The sequence below is a fragment of the Musca domestica genome, unplaced genomic scaffold, assembly GCF_030504385.1.
Source record: "Musca domestica strain aabys unplaced genomic scaffold, Musca_domestica.polishedcontigs.V.1.1 25, whole genome shotgun sequence".
In the NCBI taxonomy this organism is placed as follows: domain Eukaryota; kingdom Metazoa; phylum Arthropoda; class Insecta; order Diptera; family Muscidae; genus Musca; species Musca domestica.
In genome coordinates, this window is record NW_026712277.1 from 11,374,846 (window position 1) to 11,401,978 (window position 27,133).

General features: G+C 35.0%; 5 protein-coding genes across 10 annotated transcripts; 1 reads left to right on the forward strand and 4 right to left on the reverse strand.

The window, feature by feature from the left end:
• Positions 1 to 1,467: 1,467 nt before the first annotated feature.
• Positions 1,468 to 3,630, forward strand: LOC131802942 (transformer-2 sex-determining protein-like). Its single transcript, XM_059123744.1, has 8 exons — positions 1,468 to 1,624; positions 1,762 to 1,820; positions 1,879 to 1,980; positions 2,220 to 2,325; positions 2,385 to 2,513; positions 2,760 to 2,935; positions 3,007 to 3,113; positions 3,176 to 3,630. The coding sequence occupies exons 1-8, from the start codon at positions 1,622 to 1,624 to the stop codon at positions 3,190 to 3,192; spliced, it is 699 nt and encodes a 232-aa protein (XP_058979727.1). The 5' UTR covers positions 1,468 to 1,621; the 3' UTR covers positions 3,193 to 3,630.
• LOC131800332 (biogenesis of lysosome-related organelles complex 1 subunit 1-like) lies at positions 3,493 to 26,984 on the reverse strand. The gene is made up of 4 exons (XM_059123745.1): positions 26,765 to 26,984; positions 4,094 to 4,213; positions 3,963 to 4,035; positions 3,493 to 3,886 (listed from the first exon to the last, which is right to left on the reverse strand). Exons 2-4 carry the CDS (start codon positions 4,152 to 4,154, stop codon positions 3,637 to 3,639), a joined length of 384 nt encoding a protein of 127 aa, XP_058979728.1. The 5' UTR covers positions 4,155 to 4,213; positions 26,765 to 26,984; the 3' UTR covers positions 3,493 to 3,636.
• LOC101900737 (WAS/WASL-interacting protein family member 1) lies at positions 6,050 to 21,485 on the reverse strand. 6 transcript variants are annotated; one of them, XM_011294945.3, is made up of 9 exons: positions 21,236 to 21,485; positions 12,183 to 12,543; positions 11,861 to 12,123; positions 11,585 to 11,760; positions 10,320 to 10,715; positions 9,932 to 10,068; positions 9,378 to 9,859; positions 8,087 to 8,333; positions 6,050 to 6,460 (listed from the first exon to the last, which is right to left on the reverse strand). In XM_011294945.3, the coding sequence occupies exons 2-9, from the start codon at positions 12,541 to 12,543 to the stop codon at positions 6,198 to 6,200; spliced, it is 2,325 nt and encodes a 774-aa protein (XP_011293247.2). In that variant the 5' UTR covers positions 21,236 to 21,485; the 3' UTR covers positions 6,050 to 6,197. The 6 variants fall into 6 exon arrangements, with proteins under 6 accessions (XP_011293247.2, XP_011293248.2, XP_011293249.2 ...); XM_011294946.3 differs by having other exon boundaries at positions 20,891 to 21,485; XM_011294947.3 differs by lacking the exon at positions 21,236 to 21,485 and adding an exon at positions 14,832 to 15,394.
• LOC101889485 (protein phosphatase 1 regulatory subunit 36-like) lies at positions 21,967 to 23,386 on the reverse strand. Its single transcript, XM_005185241.3, has one exon. It carries the CDS (start codon positions 23,380 to 23,382, stop codon positions 22,060 to 22,062), a length of 1,323 nt encoding a protein of 440 aa, XP_005185298.3. The 5' UTR covers positions 23,383 to 23,386; the 3' UTR covers positions 21,967 to 22,059.
• Positions 23,441 to 26,771, reverse strand: LOC131802941 (golgin subfamily A member 2-like). Its single transcript, XM_059123743.1, has 4 exons — positions 26,581 to 26,771; positions 25,414 to 26,430; positions 24,833 to 25,354; positions 23,441 to 24,755 (listed from the first exon to the last, which is right to left on the reverse strand). Exons 1-4 carry the CDS (start codon positions 26,635 to 26,637, stop codon positions 23,751 to 23,753), a joined length of 2,601 nt encoding a protein of 866 aa, XP_058979726.1. The 5' UTR covers positions 26,638 to 26,771; the 3' UTR covers positions 23,441 to 23,750.
• Positions 26,985 to 27,133: the final 149 nt, after the last annotated feature.

Here is a 27,133-nt window from a genome sequence, read left to right on the forward strand (position 1 = left end):
TTAGTTTTGTTATCTGCCCTTTGTCATCATAAAGAAAAACTCTTATAATAAATTTCGTGAATATGAATGAAAGTTCAACAAAACAATTTTGATACTAGTTTTGTAGATGTGAGATTGGTTTGTCCTTTAGGGTTTGAACAGAGCAAATTTCACTCTTTCTTTGGCACTCTCCCATGGTAGAATATAGGTAGACGTGTCGACAAAGCTGCTGGGACAATAAACTGTCAAACCAATTTTGTAATTGAAAATGTTGAATGAAAAATTATTTAAATTTGGCCACACACGTTACAACTGGGAGAGATTGTATTCAAGATTGTATCGTTTGTGGCCCGGTTGTACGAAGTTGTGTTTCGGTTGTACCAAAAATCAAATTTTTTGATTTTCGGCATGTTGTACCAACCGATTGTAATGTTTGTGGGCATGTCGCATACAATTTCATTTTGTATTTATTTTCAAAGGGGCAAACAACATTGTTTCGCACATCAAAACAACACGAAATCCAATCAAATGTGTGATTTTAATGAAAATATAAAACCAAAAAAATATATAAAACAGAATTTCAAAAATTAATAATGAATAAAGGCTATTAAGTAAAATAATAGAGCACGAAATTACTTCTGGTGTCATCTTAACTCAAATGAACTCTTCGAAAAGTGAAGTTGTACAAAGAGGTTGCATACAAAGTTGTATCGATTGTGGCCGAAGCATACAACTTGACAACCCTGCAGGTTGTACCAACGGTTGTATCGTGAGTGGCTTGCATAAGAATCTAATTATTTTTGAAAAAAATTAATTTTTTTGACATATCAATGTTCCCAAGCGTTGATGCATCTACCTGTATTCTTCTACCATGGCACTCTCCTAACAATTCAATTTCACTTACGCAAATTCTCCTCGCAAATCAAGCGGGAAAAGAGTTCATACCATGGCAGAAGAATACAGGTAGATGCATCAACGCCTATGAGCATTAACGTGCCAAAAAATTTAAATGTTTTTTCAAATATAAGTAGATTTTTATATGTTTCCCTATACAACGTCAGTCGGAGGCTAAAAAAATTCGCGTTTTTCAACAAATTTTACGACGTGTCTACATATATTCTTATACCATGGTTCATACAATCCATGGTAGAAAAATACAGGTAGATGCATCAACGCTTGGGAACATTGATATGTCAAATTTTTTAAATATTTCTGCAAAAATAAGTACATTTGTCTATGTTTTACCACACAACGCCAATCGGAGGTAGTTATAATATGCGTTTTTTTTTTACAAATTTGAGTAATTTTTCATTCAAAAATTACGATTCCAAAATTGGTTTGACAGTTCATTGTCCCAGCAGCTGTGTCGAAGTGCTACCTATATTCTTCTACCATGATACAGTCTCTTGTTTTCGGAGCGATTTTCATTTTGGTGTTTGTTTGTTATCGGCGTCGTCGGCGTCGTGTGATGGCCTGTACTTTGTGTTGTATATTTTGTGCCAAAACATAATCATAGGAGGCTGAGACTGATACTGTTTGTTGTTTGTTTCATTTCAGAAACATTTAGTTAATTAAATACTTATTTGATTTGTTTGAGACCATTCGTTAGAATTTGCTTGAGTTGCCTGCTGCATAAAAAACTATGGTAAGATAAATGACTGTGTATTTATTTCAAAAGAGCCCCCAGTAAAGGAGTAATGTAGTGAGCACTATCTACGATGATATTTGAGGGAAAATATTAAATGATATAAATAACATTTACCGACTTTTGTTTGCCCTTAGGGTCCACGATCGCGCAGTCGTTCCCGGTCATATTCTCCAGAAGATAGACGAGGACGTCGGTAAGAAATAAGAAATGCTTTCTTCACAAATTTGCTTAGTAGTATTCCATTTATTTAGTCGTTCCTACAGTCGTGACCGATATTCGTCGCCAGTTTCCAAGAGGCGCCAACCACCATCTCCCCCTCCTTTACCACCGTCAAGGCGCCGTAGTTACTCAAGGTAAGTTTTGGTTTTCCCTTGACATTGAGGTTATGTGACACTTTGTTTCAAATTGGTTTGAAGTTGTATCCCGTTTTGGGCTTTGTTTACAGAAAAGTTAGAAAAAATAGTAGTCGCAAAACTCCAAGATATGTCAAGAAGAGAACTCAAGCTCAAATCTCTTAAGAACTGAAATGAAATAACTACAAGAAAATGCGCACACATAGTCCATAATTTAATATAATTTTCCTTTTTACAAGATCGGAATCTCCAGGATATAACCGAAGAAATTACAGTAGTCATGGTAACAGATCAAAACCGCCAAGGTCTCGCTCTCCATACGACAGAAACTATCGCAATAACAGGGTAAGTTGGTACGAACAAAACGTGTCCACAAATCATTGTTAAACACATACATTCCTCAGGAAAAACCTTCTCCTTGCCGCTGTCTAGGAGTTTTTGGACTGAGTGTCCATACTACACAACAACAAATCAGGGAGATATTTAGCAAATACGGACCTATCGAACGAATACAAGTTGTAGTTGATGCACAGGTAAACAAATATTAATATTTTTAATATTTGCCCTTATGCCCCATTATGAAGCTCATTTTTCTCAAGATACAGTAGTAGTGAGCTCATTATCGGGGCTATATAATAATCAACAATAATGAGCTTTGATTCAAGAATATTGTGAGCGAAGCTAAAGGCTTGTGTGTAACAAATTAAGTAATCATAAGTTAAGGAATCGCTTGTGCTTCTGTGTGCAGACATTTTAATGGAAATTTCTTGCACTTGTAGACTGGTCGCTCACGTGGCTTCTGCTTCATTTACTACAAGCATTTAGCGGATGCCGAGGTCGCACGGGATCAGTGCTGTGGCCAAGAAGTTGATGGTAGACGCATTCGTGTCGCTTATTCCATAACAGAGAGACCTCATAGCCCGACCCCAGGTGTTTACAGGGGACGTTCTACGCGGTAATACTCACATATTTTTATAATTCTTTGACGCAAAAAAGTTATATATATATATATATACCTAATTACAGAAGCCTATCACAACGTAATCGTTCTCAACGCCGTCATTCACCTTCACCTTATAGTCGTAGCAACCGGGACCGCTACGAGCGAAGCCGTAGTCGTTCCCATTCACCACGTATGTATCCTAATATACATAATACAAGTATTTATGTTTAAAGTTTTCATTATTAATTGCAGGTCGTTATCGCTATTGATTTTTTTACCAACCTTTGGTACAAAATCGGTTCTCTACCAACTATACCCATATATATTAAAGATTTGATTTCGTTTATATTTTCTTTGACCCAACAATGTGTAACTTTGTTCCTCAAATATTTTTCTTTTTTCGCTAAACCAAAAATACTTTGTACTTTTTGTGAATACGCATGGAATCAGCTTACCATATATTTTGGCATCATACATTAACAAGGCCGCAATATTAAGAATTACCAATTCCAAATATTACTTTTGCTACATTTCACTTACCCATTTATTACCATATATAAGATAGTTAATTTTTATTATTTAACGGAATGTGTACTATTCCATTTATATTTGTTTTGTTCAGAATGTCGCCAGTAATTATAATTTCAGTAGATTATAAGGATTTTTGTAAAGAAACATACTACAATAAACTTTGAATTAAATCAGAAGAGGCTCTACGATGGATTCTGCTGGACCTGCCGTGATGTTTTATAAGCTATTTCTAAAGTGTTTTGAATAATATGCATGTCGTTCTCTATACTGCGGGCCCAATTCTCGACATCGCCTAGTTCTTTCAAAGCAGAGCTGAAATTATCTATTAGTTGTAGCCATTGCTGGGTTTGCTTGGCGAAATTTGTAGCACCAACATGCAGCTGTTTCGCCTCTGCGTCAAGCTTCTTTTGATTTAGATAGGCCTGGGCAACGCTGTTGTGAAATTAACGTAACGTATAAAGAGGACGAATGGTGAAAGAAATTACGAAATATATTGCAATAATCATACCCAACATTTAAGTGCTCCACTAGTGCCTTGGTCAATTCGTTTGATGCTTCTATAGCTTCCTTTCGCTTGAGTTCTTAAAAAGTGAAATGGGTAAAATTTTACGACAGACATTTAATATTTTTAATGTATACCTTGCTCCTGCTTCCTTTTGGTTTGTTTCGCCTGATGTTCTTTTGCCATGGAACTCAACATGTTTACCTTTGTTTCAAAAAATAAACAAATATACACGGAATATGTACAAAGCACAAGTCGTTTGGTTTGGTTGTTCGTTGCGAGCGTTGGAAACAAAAATGAAAATCGTCCAAACGAAACGAATATGAAGGCCACAAAGGAATACCCGATAAAAAATTAACAGAAAGCAAAGACTCGGGGTATTCTGTTGTTTACGAATGAGACCTGAGAAAATTGAACATCTTCACTAAAGAGCTCGGAACTAGCTACAAATTAAATTGAATTCGACGGCGGTGCGCCATTAGAGACGGACGGCGTAAGTCGACAGATGTAAACCCACTGGCGGGTTCAGGAGATGTATGGAATTCTCAAATATCAAAGATAGCACGAAACCGATCGGCTCGCAGTCGACTTTTAGCCGCCGCCGAGAATTTCACTGAAAAGAAAGACGGCACAGAAAGAAAATCTGAAAAAAATGTGGAATCAAAACAAAACGGCTGACAACATATGTTGTTGAACACATTCACCAAAAGAGCAAGGAACTAGGTACAAATTTAATTTGACGGTGTTGCCACACCCAGAAATGAATTATTAAATTAGGGTAAGCCGACTTTCGATTATTAGATGTGGTAGAAATTGTAATATCGGATTTTGTAATAGATTTGGGATTTTGAGACCAGAAATTTGCATTCATATATGTAATGGAAACCATTTCTGCTCTTTTTGAAATGTTTACGTTAGGACTATTTGTTGGGTTGATCTCCTTTATGAACATTTATTTAAAGTTTATTCAATAGAATTGACAATTTAAAGCCATTGAATTTCCTAAATCTAGTATAACGTAAAGGGATAAGCTTTATGGAAATTGTGATTATATTATACATATATATTATTGAATATTCTGTGGAATAAAAATATATTCATTATATAAAACCAATGAGATGTATTCGATTCGAATTCCACAGAACGGGTTGAAAGGTTTCCATCACAGAATCTGTAACTATTTAACGATAATTATCGATAATCGCAGATTCTAATTTGATAACGTTTATTTGAATTTGTACTTGAAAATTTTACGGTTGAAAGTTACCGAGTTATGACTTTGTTTTGACTTTGTCAAAATTGAATAAATGCGAAAGATGGAATTATCATTTTTCTGTGTTGAAAAAATCGGTAATTAACGAAATTTGACAGACAAATTTGGATAATATTGAAAATTAAGCAGTAGAGAGAGTAAAAATAGTAAGTGCCATGTTAACAAACTCCGTTCACATACAAAAAACATGATTGCTATCAATAAATGTGAAAAACTGTTGTTATAAACACTTTTTATTATTTTTGGTTCTTGAAGAATAGAATTTTTTGACATGGATTATGCAAACAGCTTGATATTTATTTACTGTATATGTTTCTTTTTTTTAACTAGAAATAGGTATATGGAATTATTCTTGTAATTAATATTGCTTTAATGCACTTTATTACGTTTGCTCTTCTTTTGGAATGTAAATTGCACTATTCCTTTCTTCGATGAGTTTTGTGCTATTAATCTTGCATTGGCTACTTGTGCTATATTTATTATGTATTATTTTTTGTATTCATGGTTTAATTGATAATATGAATTTCACCACTGTTCACAAACGGGTACCTTTTTGGTAAGAGAAGACAATTATTTAATAATATTATACAGTACTTATAGAAATATATTAAGAAGATATTTTCATCCAATATAGCGTATTTGTATAAGTAAATATAGAAAAACTCAATGGGAAGTTTTACATATAAAGTACACAACTATTCATTATGAAGGCATTTGTTTGAGAATATATGCTATTGTACTATTAATACAATATGTATATATGTAATATTCATTAATATTTGTTCTAGGTATACCGTATATATAGTGATTACATCAATAATAAAAAAGTCTAACAATTTATTTGATTTACATGTTTACAATTGTTTTGCATTGCTTGCACATCTCTAAGGGTAATATCATAATAATAATTTAATACCAAGAATTGATGTGTAAAAACAGAAATATCCCTTTTTTAAATGGTCACCTTACTAATGGCTCTGTTGAGGCCCAACACCCGCAGCACCATAAAGAAAACTAGATTGTCGTATCACCGACACGGTTGCGGCGGCAACACCAGCTTGAGGAGGTGGCGGAGGTGCTGGAGCTCTATGTTTTTTGAATGGTTGATAACCGGCGGGTTGAATCGGTTTTGTGGTCTTCGCCATTGCACTTGAAGTTGTGTTTGATGGTACTAATGGATTTGTGTTATTATTATCAGTGGTGACATTATTGTTGTTGTTAGTAGTAATAGCTGGAAAATACGATCAATTATTGAAATACCTTTTTTAATATCAAATATTTTACTCGTGTGTACATTTGAAAATGAATGAGAAATTAAAATCTCTGGGTAAATCAACAAAACAGATTACAAAAAAATGAGAGTTGTACGCCTTATTTTAAACAAAAACATTCTAATTGGAAGCAAACTTTATTTTAATTTTCAGAAAAAAAGGCCAACTTTAATATCACATTATTTCCCAATGGAATAATAAGAAATACTCTAAAAAAACTATAGAGAAAAGCTCTTTTTTATCATGTAGCTCAGCTTAGCAATTTTGATATCTGAATCTGCCAAATAAAAAAACTATTAACATGGAAATAATGAAAAACAAATGGTTATGAGATAATCAAGAGTGTATATGAAAAATAAAAAGTCTCTTGACGATATAATCTAAAAAAAAGGAAACCCAAATGTTCTACAAATTTTAAGTTGCAAATGAAAACACTCTTAGTTGGAATCAAATTTTATCAGCTAACATTGATTTAAAGATGTCCTCACACACACAAAAAAAAAACTATCAACATTATAATTAAACTAAAATAATCCTAATAAGGCGATCAGAATTGTTCTTATCCTGTGATCACTTTTTTCACACATTCAATCTAAATAATAATAAAAAGAAAAAAAAAATAAAAATAAAAAAACAATGATTGTATATGCGGTTATTTCTTTTATTTGATATTTTATTTCACACACGTGTAAAAAGGTAATACAAGAGTTGTTTGTGTGTAGAAATATGTATGCAAGTGTAAATGTGATTTGGGTTTTGCTAAATTTGTAATCATAATTCAAACGGAAACAATATTTTTTACAAATGTAGATAAAAAAATAATGAGTTGCATGCGATCTATAACATATAATATTATAGGTATATTGTATTGGAAATCGAAACGAACGGCCGATCTTTAGACGATTCATCAGGATTACACAAGAATGTTTTGTCTAACTATTTGATGTTGGACTACATTCTAGAGTTGAAATTTTCAGTACCAAACGTAATATAACATGATAACATCTTCTAAAATCAAATGTTATAAATGTATAAAAACAAATACACAAGAATTCAATATAAAGCTATAATTCATTTTTTTTTTGCAAAGAGTTCTGACTTCAACGATCTTTTGGGAAACATTAAATTAGTTTAATGATTAGATAACATTAAAAGTAAAATTATAAAAGGCATTTACAAATAATAATAATAATAAAAATTCAATATACAAAATATTACAGTGGGAAGAAGGAGGGGGGAGGTGTAAAATGCTTTGCTTGGAAATCGCTTAAAATAATACATTTGCAGATAGTATATTTGTTGTATATGAATTAGTTAAGAAAAGTTCATTACATTTTCGAATATCTCTCGCGTGCAGTGTTCTTTCTAAGAAGATGCTGTAAACAATTGTATCCAAATAAAATAAAAACAAAGAATAATTTTAAAACTTATGTGGTAGGTTATAAGAAGAAACATAATTTTTAAACGGCAAATGAAATGCATTCCGACTTCATTTCACCATCATCTTCCAATCATTGCCATTTTCATAGTTTACATTTGAAATACGGACAAATGAAGAGTGATGCCTTTGCTTGCATGTTACATACCATTTGTTGCTTTGACGGTTCGACTAGGATACGCTTTGTGAATGTTCACAAATGGTGGGGGCTTTGGGAACTCGGTTACATTGTGGAAACGTTTACCGAACTTGGATTCCAAATCAGTGACCAAACGACTTACAGCATTTGCACTGCCAAAGTTGGGGGTTGCATTGATGCCAGCTGGTGGTGTTAGTGGAGCATTGGCTCGTATGGATGAATGGCGTTGAGGTGGTACAGGTGGGGCTCCACTCGACTAAAAAGAAAAATGTAGAACATTTGGAACATTAATACCCGAGTTTTGTATAAGTTAACATCGGAATCCTTTTATTACAATATAAACTGTTTCCAACAGAAAAATGTATGCCTTATTTGGACACATGCCTATACTATGTATTGGAAAAAATTACCCTATTTCTGTAATTAATCATCATAGGTATTTGAAGAAATGTCAATACACGTAGCACTTGTAAAATGTATCTCTTCGTTCACTCCCCTCGACACGTTACACTATGCGATTAGTTTATATTTCAATCCAATTCAAGCGTTTCCACTTAATTTAACGCATGTATTTTCCTTTAACGATTTTTCCATAACAATCGTAGTATTATTGTTGACTGTGTTTCGTCCGAATGCAGTGAAATGCGACACAAACAGTGATAGGAGTATATATGTATATAAATTCCTTTGTTGGTGGTGTAACACAAATAGGACAAGCAACAACTTTCCGCCACAAACAGTCATAAAAAGGTATAAAGAGAATTGGATGCGAGCAAAATGTTGAGGTATAACATAGTGCTTGTGCTGTGGGTTGTTTAAATTTTACGCTTCTACGCTGTGAGCAAGAAGAGAGAATAAATGGCACACGAAAAGAATGAGAAAAGTGTTTGCACAACATTTTCCCCATTACGGAGGGTTCGTTGTATATCTCTCGGGTTATAATGTGTAGACAATTATTGCCTACTTTTAGGGGTTGAAGAGAAACCGTAAGATTTGTATGAATGAATGAATGAAAGTCCTCTCACCCCAATTCGAATACATATTCATTAGTTCGACTCACAAATACCATAGCGGAATGAACACAACTAAAACGTATTGAATTGATGCTCTAGACATATTGGCGCCATCAAGGCCATATATGTTAAAAAGGACATCCTTAAATGTAAATATAAAGCTTAAAGAATAAATTCCATTATGTCGGAGCTACAAGAAACAAAAAAATTGCTAACCATAGCTGTATGACTGTCGTGCAATACGACATGATACCTATTTTTTTTTGGATTTTTCCGCGACTACTTACAGTTACGTTACCACTGCTAGATTGTCTTTGAGGTGGCGGTGGCGCTGGACATGTCCTATGTGGCGGTAATGGTGGTGCATTGATTGGACCTCCGTTTAGTATAATTGGTTTCGGAGATTTACTGCTCAGTGGACTACTCGAAGACTTCGCTGGCGGAGACATGGCGGTAGAAGATGGTGGTGGGGGAGGTGGCGGTGTTGAATTTGCACCGGTGCGAAATTGATCACGCAAAGCGGATACACTGTTCGTTGATGAAGAATTGGAGGGCGGTTGAGTGGAAGGCGGCGACGAGTTCACGCTTGTTGCTGACGATATTAGCGCCGTATTGATGGCCGCAACAGGCGCAGCAGATGATGCGGAATTAGAACTTGAGTTGGTACTAGAATAAAGATTTAAGTTCGAATTCGATGTACTGCGTGCTGGTGTAGGCGGTGGTGGTGGCTTAACACTTGGGGGCTTGGGTGGTGCCACTGTGGGTCGACCTATTCGAATTGAATCAAACAAAACGTTTTTAGCATAGATGTGAAACATTCAACAAAGTTTCAATTGCTTACCAATTGGTGGTTGAGGTGCCGATCGCAAACCAGAATTAATAGCTTCATGCGATTGCGCCAATGGTGTGCGCATTGTTCCGAATTGTTGTTGTGTTGGGAATACTGGACCTCCACCCGAAGTTGTTATTGGCGGTGACCTATTAACATTTAAATACAAATAAAATTATGAGCTTCAATCTTCAGCAGATGGGATTAAGATTCGTTATTTGAAGCCGTTTAAAACCAATTATCAACATGAAATTATTTAAACAAGCACGTTGGAAATGTTTAAGTGAGTTTTGTTTTGGAAAGGTTGTTTTTGAAATGTGAGCTATGAGCTATGTAAGCTTTATTTTGATTGCTAAGCTTTGTTAATGAGCAAGGAGGAGGCAATTTCATTGTTTTATACCTGGGTGATTTCATACTATGGTGACGTGCCACGGCTGGCCTTTGACCAGCCAATTGCTGCAGACCTGGTGGCTTTGGGGCAAAGTTCGGTTTGCCATGGTTAGGCTTCATGGAAAGCAGCAGTGGAGATTTCGTTGGCGGAGATGGTGACGCGGATGCAGATGGACTACTGCTAGTGCTACCATTTCCACCGGCATTGCTACTAAATAAGGTCGACTTGTTTGGTGCTAGATTACGCAATGATCCCGATGTTGCCGATGATGCTACCAATGACGATGAGCTATTTGTGTGGCTGTTGTTGTTTGAATAGTTGGTTGTGGTATTTAGGGATGATGTTTTTGTATTACTGTCATTGTTGTTATTATTTACAAATACATTATTATTCCCTAATGTCAAGCTGTGAAAACCAAAAACAAAAAAGTGGTGTAAAATAAATTTACATAATAAAAAACAAAATACTAATAACTAAAAAACGATAAACAAATATATACACCAATAACAAAATTTGGCATGCAATAAGAAGGAACATATGTTTTAAATGTGCGATATACTCGCTAACGAAAAATTCTGAATAGTGTTTGAATGTGTGTAACACATAATGTTAGTGAACAATGAATAATTCAAATGTGACATCCGAACAGCTCAAGTTTTTCTCTTTGACTGAAAAAAAACGCCGCGTTCACGATTTTATCTTCCTTTTGAAATAGAGTACAAATTCCGTGTATTCTATTTCTAACTAAAACTCGGGCAGATACTTCGTCAAACTTAATATTTACTCTTTATTTCTATATGTAAACGATGGCAATAAAAGTTGGCCAGCCAATTTCATTTATATTGAAATGCATATGAAAATATATATATTTACACAACCAAATTCCGAAAGAACCAATGAAAGCTTTAAATTTCCCTTTTCAGACATGCCGACTAGACTTATTTCGAATTTATATAGTGGTGCATAAACTATAGATATGTGCAAAAAATATATACGCCGGAGACAAAAAATTAAATTTACATTGTGGTTATCGTTTATTTATATCGTGAACTGCAAAAGTTGGCAGCAATGCACCATTAAAAAATGTTTTAAAAAATGTAAAAAAACCACAAAGAGACAAAAAAAAACATCTAACAGAAAAATTTTAATCTAATGTGAATAAAGGAAAACAAAACCGTACCATTTCTGTCCTTCTATGAATTGTAATAACCACACAATGGTCTTAGAAATATACAGGGGGCATTGTCAACGTTATGAATAGTAATATTACTCACTTTAGATTGGCGGCTTTACTCCTTACACTTCCCCCAGTGTTGATTTGCTTCATTAATTTACTATTGATTTCCGATGTTGTGGCTGGAATGGGTTGCTTCGATGTATCGTTGTTCGGTAAAATTGTTGGACGTGTGGCATTGGATCTGCTCTTTTCCAAAATAGAATCGGAAGTGCTCTGAAATGGAAAAAAGTTGTACAACAAAGAAAGGGCAATTAATTTGAATATAATTTATTTTGGATAGCTTTTTTGTTCTTTTTTTTAGAGAGCAACATACCGTTGATAAGTTTTTGGGTGGCTGTGTTGGTGGTTGAGGTGGTGGTCCGCGATTTGTTTTGAAATTTGCTTCTGTGGCATTGATATGAGGTGTGGAGCCTGACGTTTGCTGTTGTTGCTGTTTTTGCCGTTTAAGGGTCAAATGTTTCGTTAGTTCTGCACTGAAATCCATTGGACCACTGTTTGATACTGCATTTGATGTTGGCGCTGATGGAGGGCTGTTGCTGCGACCATTTGTTGCTGAAGACGATGCAGCTGGGCTTGCTATTAGGAAAAAATTGGTTAAATGTATTTTCGCAAACAATTTGAAATAACATTCATACCCCTACTCCCATTAACTGGCTTTAATTTCGGCATTGAAGTCAGACCTTCAAACAAACCACCCAGTTTTGGTCCGCCATTACCATTACTGCTGTTGCCAGTGTTGCTGCTGGCTCCTCCAATAACTTGTCGCTTGGGCGAGCCGCTGTTTGGCGATGTACTGCCGCACACCTTACCAGACATAGCAGGACCACTTTTATCCACGGTAACTGTTGGCCTGAGGGCTTTGCCTTTTTGTATAGATTGTAGTAAGGCTGATCGAGCCTGATCACCACCGCCACCTCCTAACTTTAAACCGCCCATGGCAGGTGGAGGAGGTGGACCTGGTGGTGGTGGCGGTCCTGGTGGTGGAGGTATAGCCATCTGTAAAAAGAAAATTGTTCACTTTTCAAAAGAGTATTTCGCACAAAATTGTCTAAAAGAGAAAATCTATGGCTAGTGGTCATCAGTTGATGTGATGAACTGAAATTAACGATGATACATAAAAACATTTAAATTTACTTCTTTGTCATAAAATCTATGTTTGATAAGGTACATTTTCAAAAATCTACGGAGCACAGGTATCACCACCAAGGAATTGTGTTTTATTTGGCAATTAAAACAAAACTGACTTTTAATGGGTTGTGCTGATCAAATTCGTAACAGAAATATGTTAGTTCTTTTCTTCTCTACACCTAGGAAACCTACGCATTTTTGAAGTCGTTAATATTGGGAGATGTATTGTAACATGAACTAGGTGAGTGAGTGAGTGTGTCTGTTATTGCACAGTGTACAAAAACAAAGTGTCAAGTCAATTCGTCCCATAGTAGTTCTACTTAATTTTTTATTTCACACGTTCTTGAATAGATAACAACTTTTTTACATTATTATTATGATTAAAACGTGAGAATGATGTGAAATTCTTTGACCTAATTAACAATAATCAGAATAAACCAGTGAATATTTGCTTCGGTTTTGTCTTTTAGGGGTAGATCGTGTTTTCTAGTTTTCTTAAATCTGTTTCTCTTCTTTGGGTGAGCTTAATGAACTGAAATTTGCAACGAAAAAGTTAGGCCAGACAGATATCAAACATTCACCATTATGCAACGCGTTATGATGTTGGTTAAGAGGCTCATGAGGCTTATTTTAGATTCAGAAGACTGTCTTGAATGGTTGTTGATAAAATATAAACAAATGTATACATCAAAACATTCGCGTAGCTTCATCCTACGTTTAATCAAATAAATTGTGGTGGTCATTACGGCCAAAAATAAAGAAATCTATACAAAATGAAATAAAAAACCCACGCATTTATATCTATAAAACCTTCTCATATTAAATGTCATGTATTGGCAGCAGTTATATAGGTATATTATTATGTTTAAATGGCATTATAAGCGTGGTACAGTAAGTTACAAAATAAAGAACAAAGAGAAGTGAGTTCTATGGGAAAAAAGAGAGTTCAACTGTGTTAAATGCCACTTTTTCTGCAGCCCTCTCTGTCCTACAAACTGACTTTACTTTCCGAAAAAACTGAAAACCATTTGAATGAAAATTTTCTCATTTATTAATATGCAATATTAATAAAATTTAAATGGATTTATACATCAAATTGCACATTTGGGAACATTGGGATAGCATACAGTATGGCTCAATAAGGAAGGTTGCCCAAGTTCAAACAAAGTAGAACAAGTAAAAAAGCTGTAAATTCGGCCGGGCCGATCTTTGAATACCCTCCACCATTTGGAACGATTTTGGCAATTTTCAAAAAAAAAAAAAATAAAATAAAATCCGTTAAATATATATATTGGGGCTATGTGAAGACGTGGACTTTCACAGACATTTTTCTGTCCTAAGCTGTAATACCCATTACCAACTTCAAATACCAAATTTAAAACAATTCCGGTGAATAATTTCGCTGAAATACCGAATATCGGGAAACATTTTCGGTGAATAATGTCGGTTAAATCACCAAAATACCGAAAAAATAGAGGTATAGGGGCTATACCAAAACGTCGACCTTTTTTTGCAAAGATATGCGGCACACATCACAGTTCGATACCAATTTATGTAACATAAACGAACACGTGTAGTAGTTTTGGAATTCCTAAATATTTTATGCATGTTGCATTTTGATTTAGTTTATCAAGGGTTTTTAAACTTATTAATAGAGTCCAGAAAATGTAAATTATGCTTTCCGGATATCCCGTATACCTGCTTAGTATAATTTTCAGCGTTTGATTTTAAGCGGTGACTTTTTGTAACATTGAATGCGGAAACATTCCTTTATTTCTGACAAAGAATACAATACGAAAATAAATGCTTAAAACGCAATGACAAAGGCAAACTTAAAACGCTCAACAAATTCATGAATAAAATCTTGAATAATCTTCAATTAAGATTCCAAACACGTTGTAATGCCTGACAGACTGAGGCCGGTCTATATGAGGCATGTTTGTTTTTTATTTCCAAGATTTTGCTTATGGACAAGACAACAATAACAGCAAATAAATGAAAAAAAGAAACACTAGAATAAAACAATAAAAAATGACAAAACAAACCACAAAAAATGAATGAATCATTGACGCGGAGCAACACAATGCTAAATGAAGGAAGCACATAGTAATCACCCATTTCTTTGCGATTAGAAAGAATGAAATCAAAACAATTACCTTTAGCAGATAATCAGCAGTGACGATATTTTGGCTGTCTATGCCTTCCAAACAAATAAATCGATCACTTCGCTCCGCTTAACTTCAAGTTCGACGGTACGTTTATTTCTTTATATTATCTTCACTTGCACAAACTTTCTGTTTATTTTTTTGGCGTTTCTTTGAATTGCAATCCTAGCTTGGCTTAATTAAAACATTAACTTGCAGCTGAGTTTTAATAAGCGAATAAAATGCAAATGTCGAAAATCTTGCTTAAAATCCAAACACGCACGTTCATTTGCACCACACTGAATGACAACAACAACCCTTTTGGCTGGCTAGCAGGGTAAACAATTGGCTCTGCCAGTCGTTTTCATTGCAAAGCGATATTGGAAATAGTAATGTTATTGGTGCCCACAGCAGCCACTGCGATGAAAACAATTGCACCTCCCCAGCTTAAAACACATGTAAGGCTGGCTATTGAGTTGCGCATGCGATCACCACAAGTTATTCGTTGAAGAGATAAGAAGTGAAAACAAAAACCCGAAAGAGTTCAAAAGCAAAGAGATGTCGACTTACTCTACCGAACGATCGAAAAAGTTGTGGAATAGCAGTGCACAGAAAGAGAACTGGCTAGATTGGCAGCAGCGCTATAGACATGAGTCATTCAAACATAGCGGGAGAGTAACAACAAACTACTAGCCCACGGTTGTCTGTCAGTTGGGGGGGAGAGCAGCATCGCCACCATTAACATCAATAAGTGCAAGTGTAAATATCCATTTTGTTTGTATGTGGCCGCTTATACCATCACAGTTCGTAAAATTCACGTAATGAATGGCATTGTGGAGGTCGCGTATTGCATTTTTTATGCATTAATCTCCACAATAGTCAGCAGAGAGAACCGAAACATTGCATTTTTGTGTTCACATTTAGTAGATTATTTTCTTTTAAATAGTACTATGATTAGGGCCTGTAGTTGACGTCATCCAACGATCTTTTACATTTTATTGATCACTGAATCAATAATAGACAGTGGATAAGTCATGATAAAATAAGTATCTTGTAAAATACAATCAGAATATCTCTTATGAATAAGATATTGAGTTATATTGGATTCAATTAAATCTCTGTGGGCAATGAACTATCACAGATAGATAAAGATGATTCGCTCAGTTAATTTTAAAAGGCCAAGTATAAAGGACAATGTCATCGACCTGGGTTGTGGCCCTGAGGTAGCATATTTTTAACACCTCTATCCAGAATTTTTTGTAATGTTTTGTAACTCGTCTTTGTCCCATTATCTCAACGGATATTTCCATCAAAGTACTCTTGTAAAAGAGAAAAAGGGTTTATCGGTCCGATACCTTTCAAAATTTTGCAATCGAAATATTGGAAGCTTCCGATAGTTAAAGTTTGGATGATCTCGAATCCATTATCCATTATTTTGAGTGTATTCATAGAGCAAAGAAAGTATAGACAAAGAAAGACTTATAGTAGCAGCTTCGACAGAATTCCATTAAGCAAAAGTCGTCAATGTCGCTCTTAAGGCTCAGTAAATTTATTTACCACCTCAACATGGAGTACAAAAATTCAATTAATTAATTGAAAGCAAATTTAGATCAATAAATCGGATTTCAGTGTTTTCCCTATGTGTTTATTGGAGGAAATAGTAATTAAACATGGTTAAAGCCTACCTAATCCCTGCCTTTTTACAAAGGTCTCTATAACTGGATGTCATTTTTAAGAAAACGTATAAAATGGGAAATAAAACTTGAATGAGAAAATTAATCGCAATTGTTTATTTTTTTCTTTGCTGATTTGGCATTGTTTTATGAAATTTAATATGATTGTGGTTTACATTTCGTCATCTTCATTATTGCTATTAGCATTATCATCGTTGTGGTAGATTTACTACCTATTGTGCCTCAAACATCCCAAAAGCTATATAAACTACACAGTGTGTTTTATAAGTGATTTGCATTTGATAGGTATATTTACATATTTAGGACGTAATTCCAGAACTAAGTAAAACAAATACCTTTAATTCATATTGAATTTCAAAGCAATGTGTTTAATTAACCAAAACTAGAATCATTTACACTACGGATCACTCTAATACATTTCATTTGTATTCTACTCATAGCCAATTGAATGTAAAACTCAAACCAAAATTATGTTAACCAAATAAATTCAGCAGCTGGCGATTGCGTATTAAACTGGTCAATAGCAACTTGCCTGTTATAGCTGATAGATAACGAGCTTAAATTGGATTTTTTCCACAAACAAAAAATAAATGCTATTTCGCCCAGTCATAGCGGACAAATGCATTAGTTTTGTAAATAAAACAAGCCCTTGTTTTGAAAGGGCGTTGTAAAAGATATTTTGTTGACTTTGTTTTAAGGCTTCTGATAGATTCAATGGAAATACTAAACAAAGATTTATGAATAGAAAAATGCCATATGGCATATTTTAAATGACGCGGAAATTTTAATTTCCACCGTTGAATAACAAATTCCCGAATGATTCATGCTGATTGTGGTTTTAATTTACAGCAAACATTGCTACATACATTTATCAACGCTTATCATAATTTTAAAATGAATTGAGTGTGTACTTATCTGGTCAAAAATGGCACACCCTATGAATGAATGAAAAAAAAATGGAAACAAACAACTACCTATTTAATGTACTGACCAAGGTGGAGTTCTTTTTGTCAAAGGAAAATCAATTAATAAACCTACGTATCATTAAAATGGGCAATCCCAAAATTAACAGAGGAACAATTGAAGAATAATGGCAGATTGTCAGACAATCCAAAGCATGACGCACATTCCGCGTATGCTATTACATGTTCCATTTATTTTCCCACCAAAGCAAACGAATTACTGTTAAAAAGCTGTTACAAAAGCGAATCAAATAAAATAATAAGAAATGAAATCTGATTCATATCTTCATGCAATCACAGTTGTAACGCCAGCTTGAGGCACAACCGTAAGCCAAAGTATGAACGGGTATAACTACAAAGAAAATTGTGACTCATAACTGTTCTGCCTTTATTTGTTTAATATTCTGTTTTGTAATAATGCTTTGGTACAACGATGACGAGGGAAACACATGTTGCATACATCCTCATCGGCATTGCCCAGAAAAACATCATCGAGCGCTACCATAATTGTCGACATTGTTCTGCATATAAAGCGGGTAACATGAGGAGGTGGTCATACATATATACATATATAACAAAAATTGCTCTTCGAAATTAAAACAGAATTTGTAAATCTAATAAATATAATACCGATTTGAATTGCAATATTTCAGTAGGAGATTTTACTCTCCACTGATGAATTACCAGTCAAAATATTGAGCTATGACCTTAATTTTAAGCCATATATGATAGAATTCCTCAGATTTGCACATCAAAAGAATTAAAGATAGGTATTTTCTTACACCTATACATATATGTGCTGGTATTATTCAATTTATTTATGTGAGCTGGAGCGTTTGGAATTATTTATCTTGTTACTAATGGATTGAGTAAAGGCTGTGTCACAATTGTATAAATTATAGATTTATGGAATGAGAAAACTTGTGTAAGCCCAGTTTTACAGGCAGCAGCACACTATGCAAAATTGTAATTGTTAACTTGTCTTGTTAGTAAGTCTGTGATTGAAGTTTGAAAAACCTCTCAAAAACCTCTTTTTTATTCTATACATTTTGGTTGATAACGTTTTTGCTGTTTGATAGTCTGCCAAAAAAGGTTGGTGGCCCCACTGAAAGGAGTTATATTGTTTACCTCAATAAGTAACTAAAAATGCAAATATTTCTTTGTGTTTTTTACTTCTTTGTTATTAAATATATATGGGCACAACTAGATAGCTCATTTTTTCTTCTACAAATGTGTTAGTTGATAGCGCCTGATGGTTATTTTTATATTTCTTTTTTGCATTATTCACCTTTGTCAGCGTGTTAGTTAACTAGTATCTTATCCAATGAGTTTTAGGTCTCTACATTTTGTATTTTATAAAAAATATATAGGTACAAGCTTTTTCAAAACAGATAAGATAGCTGCAAATTGATTAGACGCGATATCATTGGAAGTGAGTAGAGGAGTAGTAGCACCAGTAAATAAAAACACTATAGGTAATGTGAAAAAAGAAAGAAAATCCCCTGCTGAATGATCTCTGAGCGAAAATAGTACACAAATTTCCCTTCCCATTTGGCCATTTTTATTTTATTTAGCTTAACTCGACGGTTGCACAGACGATATAACCTCCCACTACGATAATAGACAATCTGTATTATCTCCATTCTAATCTAAAACAGAATGAAAACGAATATACACACATTTGCAATGGGCACAGCGTTGTTTGTGTATGCATGATCATTGATGTCGTTTATTTGTTTCCATCCGTTTGTAAAAAATGAAGATCAAATGAAACAGATACCAAATTGGAGGTTTGTGTGGCGTGGATATGCAAATTACGAGCGATCTCATTCCATAAACATAGAAAAAAGTTAAATATTTCAACACATGAAGCGTTTCATTGCAAATGACTCATTTAAGAGAACACTAGTTATGTTGTTAGGTGCTATGGTTCTAATGGATCTTCCAGGCATTTTTAAGTTTGCATTGTTAAGTCTAATTGAGGATTATGAATTTATTTCTCTCTTCAGACGAGAACGATCTGACATTAATTATTCGAAGGCATTTCTTAAAAACTTCAAAATATTCCAGAAAATTTAAGAGAACACAGCCAATTGGCTCAAGGTTATTAACATGACGGTATGGTATGGCGCTGATAATATTCCACCGGTAAGAACTGTATTTTTGTGCGAGGATCGTCCTCTCGTGTTGATAAATAATAAGTCATAAGCAAACTACTAAATATACATGTCTTATTCCTAGCCCTTTCGGATGGTGCGACATTGAAATTTGTCCTTTACTTAAAATATATTTTTATAAATACGTACAACAAATGTGAGTTCACAATAGCAAATTTACTTCTCACGTAAGATCTATGTATGTAGAGGAAGGGGTTTACATTCATTGAAATAGTCCACAACCAACGTGTAGCACCATCAGTGTGCGTGCATTAGAAATCAAGCAAATAGGTAGCTATTTATATTTTTTGTTTTATGTTGGGGTTGTTGAATGTTTAGCATTAGCATAGGTCATTGACAGAGGTAAACATAAACTAATCGTTGCATTTTTGACTTCTTCATATGGGTACATGGGTATGGGCATTTAATCTTATTGCGATTGTATTCTTTTCCTCGGAACATGTGAGATGACATGGGAAACAATAACAAATACCCCACACAACAACCTCCTGCAGAGTCAATCATGTTGCCGTGGTGCCATAGCCTCTTTTAGACCGAAGTAAATAAACTTAATGTGGGTCATTTTAAAGAGTAACAAGACCAACATGCATTTTCTTCGAACCTCTTTTTACGTTATACCTTTTAAATCGTCAACGTCGAAACATTTCGATGCAAAAAGTTCTGAAATAAGCTTAAATTGTTACTGCAAATGCACTCATTGCTACTTGTTATGTGTAGGAAATGTGATATTTCCTATTTTGTTTCATTTACATGCACACTGTTGGTATGCTTGAAGAAGTAGTGGAAATCTAACGTATAAATCATAAAATATAATTTCCAATATGCCTAGTTGGACAAGCTTAGTGCGAGTTGGCATATGTAATTAGGACATGGAACAAAAATTGTATTTCCTAGAGGCCTATCAAGGTGATCATCTCAAAAAGTAATAATTTATGAGGACCATTAGTGGACTGTTATTTTTAGAAATTTTTACCCAAAAACTGTATTTATCCTAACTCATACCCTAAGATGACAAGTTTTTTAAACAAATCGTAATTCTTTTAAAGACCAAACATGCCAAAAATAGGCATGACACACTCATATATCCCCGTTTTAATTCCAATATTATCTCATGCATTGACCCATTTTTATGCAAGTAGGACTTGACTAAAAAGTAGATAAGATATATTTCATATGGAAACTCGAAACTCCCATTCGCAATTAGTGTCGTGCTACTGTATAAGTAAATACGTACATACCTTCAATATTTATATCGCAAATTAGTTTTGGTTTGAAATTTAGTCTTTTTGCAGTGTGTTCCACCTTGGGATCGAATGGCAAAAATTTGGTTTGGCTAGAAAGTTTCTACTCTTCTTTGATCATAAGTATATGAACATTTGACTTTTTTTGTTTTAGTGTAAAAGCAACAAAAATATCCCAGAAATACTCTCAGGAGTGTTCCAAAGCCATTAAATAATTTATATTTTAGAGCGTGAATTCCTTTTTTTTGGCAGAACCTTGATTTTTATAACATTTATCATTTTTTCTTGGTGGCAATTTTTTTGTTTTTTTTTATTTTTTTCTTTTCTCTCACACACACTCACTTTGTATTCGTTTGTTAATACACCATAAAATAAATGCAATTCTCAATGTTGATGGTTAACTTTTTTCGTTGGTGCGTTCCGTGGAATCGATAAAATACGTTTCAGAATTAAAAATTACAAAAAAATAAATGTAAAATGTTTATATCAAACGATAAAAACGCAAAAATATTTGCGTGTGTTTCTTCCTCTATTTTTTGTTTCTTGTGTGTGCCGTTGCTCTGCTTCCGACGATAGTGAACTATGAACTACTCGAACTAGTTCACTCAAAAGCGCTCGTGAATAAAATGAACTGGAAAAAACTGTCAAATGCAAAATATGCGTGATTTTTATTGTAAACGTAACGTACGTAACGCACGTGATGAATCACAGTTGTATAAACTAATGAATATATAGTGAATGAATATATATATCTGCTGATCCGATTTTTTCGAAGATAAACGATGAGATCATTTCGTTGTCTATATTTTCATTTATCTATGGTTGATTTTGCGTGCTGAGAGTCATCTGCATAAAAAGAAAAAACTAACTTTCCGTTGTCTATATATTCATTAGTCTATGTTTATTAGTCTATGGGAAAGTTAGTTTTGTCTTTTTATCCAGGTGGCTCTCATCATATTTTGCAAAGTTAACATGCTGATTTACGCGTTCAAGCCACTCGAGTGTTTTCCTTGTCTTGCAGGTTCTGGAACACAGCACATGCATATGTAAAAAAGCAACTACAAACGTAAGAATTATTGGTTTTTATTTTTTTATTTATATTTCCCAATTAAATAATCAATATTGTAAGTAATTTATTATTTGTTATTAAGAAAACTAAATTAGTTTCATTTCTTCCTTATTTTGCCCTTTCGTTCCATAAAATCTTTTATTATTTCCTCAACCCTTCGACCGTATGACATGTCCTCCAATTCCTTTCTGCATTTCATCCATATGTCTGTAAGCATTCCCTCGGTCTTGTAATATTTAATAACATCATTTCGTCTAATCCATTTTTCTATCATATTTGACTTCCATAACTCATTAGAATGCTTCAATTGATAAAATGTCTCATATGTTTGGCAATATGTTCTACTTTTTTCTGCATCTAGCTGGGGAATGTTCAGAAAAGTTTGTCGTATAATGCGATACGGATCATAGTCAAGATTGTAGTTTTCATTGCCCACTGCATCCCATTTAATATTTAACATTGCATCGTACAGCTTTTTGGGTCGGCCCAAAATTCCATGGCTGACATCGATTAGGCATAGCTGTGAAGATGGCACAATGTATTCCAGTTCGATTTCTGCAATACGTATATCATTGCCTCGGTATTTTCTCTCTCCTATCCAAAGAATCGGAAGATTTTCGTCTTCGACATTTTTCAGTTCTTGAATTAACGGCGAGGTTTGAGCACGATAATTGCACCGTTTGTAATTATTTCCATATAAAATACTGGCTTCAACATTCGACAGACCAAGCTTACACTGGACCAATGCAAAGTGTTCGGATCGAAACAAACGATCAATTTCCCAATTAATAACCGTCACACTGCGCCTCTGCATTGCAATCCACACAAGAACTGTGCAGAAAGCAAGGAAGCATTCGTGAAATTGTTGATCTTTTATTGATAATGAAATGTTAACCACCGGTTTCATGTGGTAAAATTTGTTGGTGTCACCTTCGCCCAGTAGTACACGACTGTATTCTCTGGCCAACAATAGGCGATATTGTGATAGCTTAGCCGAAAATATACGTTTGATTTCAGTGCTGTCTTGATTTTGCATTTGTGCATTCTCGCCCACCATTTCCTCCCTTCGTATCAATATAAACTCCAGTATTTTTAGGAAGTGTTCAAAATAAATAATTAACGATTTGATAAGGGAATGAACCGACTCGGTGTTTAGGAATTTGACAAAATTTTTAGAGGTCATTTCCGTTGGGGCCAGAAAAAGGACAAGGTTTTTAATATCTTGCACAAGTATGACGTCGCTATCGTGTGTATCATCCGGTCTATCAAATTCTTGACGAAATATCATTTCTTCAACTTTATCCATTAAACTTTTGAATTTATAACCACCAACATTGATGAAATCTTTACTCGTTTCTTTAGAAGCGTCCCTTGCCAGAAAACGTTTAGGTTCGAAACAATCTTCAATGTTTGGTACCATTTTTAAGGCAGCTTGAGTTATTTTTCCGGAATGAAAATCAATTAAAAATAAAAACGAACCTGTGTGCCAATATAATTTATTTTAAAACGTCTTTAAAAATTGTTGAATTCAGAAAATCAGGAGGCGGAGAGTAATTTTGCCTGATTTCTGAGATTGTCTTTACCTCCAATAGATAAGAAATTTGGTGCTTTAGTTTTTTTTATTAGAATTGAATTTTGCCTTTGATAAATACTATTTACTGAAACTATTTTGCTAAAAGATATTTTTTTAAATATTAAAAATGTACACAAGCATTTCCTTTTGCAGCAAGAAGCCATAATTTTATATATACATAAACTAGGGATGTATTAGGTTAGCGATTAAATCGTTTATACCACTTCAAATTTTCCAGAACAACAGTTCAGGTGATCAACAGAGTGCTGGACTGAAGGTAACTCTTTGGTGTTCTCCTTTATTTCAGTTATAATATCTTGAATTTTATGCAGAATCTGTTGAGATTCTAAGGAATTTAAATTCTTAATATGAGGCTCGGGGGACGATTTGCAATTATCGTTTGTGGTTTCAGTAATGCTGTTAGCCGGTGTCAACAATGGATCTTCAGGTGGACAGTCCTTTTCAACATGACCATCCTGTGTTGCACTTTCCGCTAGTGCTTCATTAAGTTGTTGGTGCAACTGATGTTGCTGTTGCGTTAGCGGTATTTCCATGCCTAAGCTGTTGACAAGATTATTTAACATGGTAAGACGTTCTCTCATTTGTTGCCGTTCCTCTTGCAGCAGAGCTGTTTGTGCAGCTTTCTCATATTCCCTTTGCTTAAGAATTCGCCTTTGGGTCTGATACAAGGCTATGTATTCCCCTATTGTCTCAGTTTCTGATTGTAGTTGCATAACTAAGTGCTCCAAGCGCTGTTTTTCTTCTGTTAGGTCTGCGACTTGACCCATGAGTTGTGTGAACCTTAATTGTAATTTCTCGACAGCTTCTTCAGTAGCAATGTGTGGAGTCTTAGGTTTTGACGCTGTGCTCATTTTTGGGGTTACTGGCCTCTGGACAATTTCGGTAGCTTCTTCACAAACATCCATTTGTGAATTGCATTCGTTTTCGTTATCGTTATCATGACTATGCTTGTGAGAGTCATGTTCATCATGTACTTCGCTACCACCATCGTTGCAATTTTGTTGCTCCTGATCATGATGACAATGGTCATGGCCATTTTGATCATGATGGTGTTCGTGGTGGTGATGATGTGCTTCATGATGATGTTCGTTGTGATGATGATGATCTTCATGATGATGTTCATGGTTGTGATCATGTTCATGCTGTCCATCTTCATGATAGTGCTCATGGTCATTTGCGGCTCGACTTCTTCTGCCAGTCTAAATCAGTAATAAAGAAAATATTTGTATTTGTATTATTCAGAAATACTCATCTACTTATCTATCGCATTACATACCTCCTCACTAAGACCTAATTTCTTTTTGAGTTCTTCATTTTCATGAGAAAGTCTTATCATTTCTTCGTCTTTGAATTTAAAACGTTCATCTAGCTCTTGTAGCCGTTGTTCCATGGCACTGTAATTAGAGCGCATTTCACGGTTAGAGAACTGTTCGGAATCCAAACGATTCATGAGATCGGCCTTGTCGTTTGTGAGTTGCACAAAACGAAGTTCTAATTCGTCCATTTGCTTTTTTAATTCAACATTTTGCGACAGTGCACGAGAGGCTGCTATTTTATCCGATTCCATGGCAGCCAACAGTTTTGTCTTATCCGGTTGCTCAGCTGTAACATTCTCCAACTGTTCTCTTAATTCTTCGACATCCTGCTTCTTTTGCTCATATTCGTTTTGTAGAGTAATCAAGCGGTCTTCTTGGGATTTGATTTTTAGTTGGAATTCGTATCTCTCAGTTTCATACTCCTGTATACGATCCCGCAACTCCTGCAACTGCTGATTATTCGTTACTTCCTCTGAGGAGCTCTAGAAAGACTAAATCGTCAAATCCGTAGTTCTTGAAACATAACAAAAAAACTGCTCACCATTGATTTTACTTCTTTGATTTCAGACTGTCGGGATATATTTTTTTGTATTTCCCTTTCCAGTTGCTGCACATGATCCACCATTTGCTTCTCCCTCTCCCGAAGTTTAGAAGATTCCTCCATGAGTTCACTGTTTCGTTCATTTAGCTGATTTACTTGTGCATTCAGTTGTTGAACATATGTTTGATATTGGGTGTTGGCCTGTTCCTTGTCCTGTGTCAACTGTTGAACCATTGCCTGCAGGTCTCGTATTTGCTGTTCGTACATGAATTGAGTTTGGGTTAAGGTTTCGACACGATTGTCCTTGGTTATGTTACTTTCATCGGATAGTTGACGTATTTTAAGTTGCGCCAGTTCCAATTCATTGCATTTCTCCTTGTGTTCATTGTCTAAGGCTTTGAGACGTTCTTCGCGTAACTGCATTTGTTGCTGTAATTCCAATAGGTGAGATGACTGGTCCTCATTAAGAGCTCTGGTTTGGGCAAGTTTGTGCTGCAGTTCGGCATTTTGCATTCTGTGTTGTTCCAATTGTTTTTGCGTATCTTTCAAATGTTCCTGTAAATCATCTACACGTCTAGTTACATTGCCATACTGCACCCTTAACTCTTCCAATTCGAGATCTTTTTCTCGACACGTCGTCCGATATCTGTTCAATTCAGATGTCAGTTGCGCCTTTTCGCTTATAAGAACTTGTATGGCATTTATGTTTTGAGTGCCATCGGCCGATGTGGGTTCATCGATGTGACTCGAAGGCAAGGATATTGGAAATGATTTTGATGTGTCTTCTTGTGGGGTATTTGCAAAATAATTGACAGATTCCAGTTCTGTTTTGCTGCTGACATCATCATTTTGTGCTTTGCATATTTGGCTAACGTCCAGTTCAAGGTTGGTGCCATTCAAGTGGAGGTCAGATTCAGAACGTTCTGATATATTGCTGCTTACATGACCACTGTTGCTGACTGATTCAACATTTTGAGGAATTGGTTCGGCATTACCACGTTGCTGATATTCTCTAAGCTGAAATGAATAAATGTAAATACATGTAAATTTATACGTTTCTACAATAAGTTAGAAGGAACAGCTGCTTTGCTTCTTCAAGTCTGACAAAAACAAGCAGCCAAACAAGTGACGTGTCATCATCAGGAGATGTAAATTTGTGTACCTTACCTTTTTTCGTGCAGCTGCCAATTTCTTGGCTTTGCTTTCCTTGGATTCCTCGGGCATTTTGTTTCCCTTGTGAACTAACAATTTATTGTTACTTGTCGTTTTTGACGAATAAATTGATTAAAGAATTATTGGTCTTATTGGTGTTCAGGTCTCTGTCTCTGCTTCAAGCGTGCGCTTTCGTTCGGTTTGGTTGTTCGTTGCGAGTGTTGGAAACAAAAATGAAAAACGTCCCAACGAAACGAATATGAAGGCCACAAAGGAATACCCGATAAAAAATAAACAGAAAGCAAAGACTCGGGGTACTCTGTTGTTTACGAATGAGTGTAATGCATAACGCCCGAGCTCGGAACTAGCTACAAATTCAAATTCAACGACGGTGCGACATGACAGACGGACGGCGTAAGTCGACAAAGACTACTTTACTCCTTGTCCGACAACGAAGCTGAATGATATTTTTTCAGCGGCGTCGGCAGCTTATCAACTGTAAACCAATCGGCGGCGCATTGCGTTTTCTGTACTGGGTTGCCACAGTTGGTAAGAAAATAATTTTGGT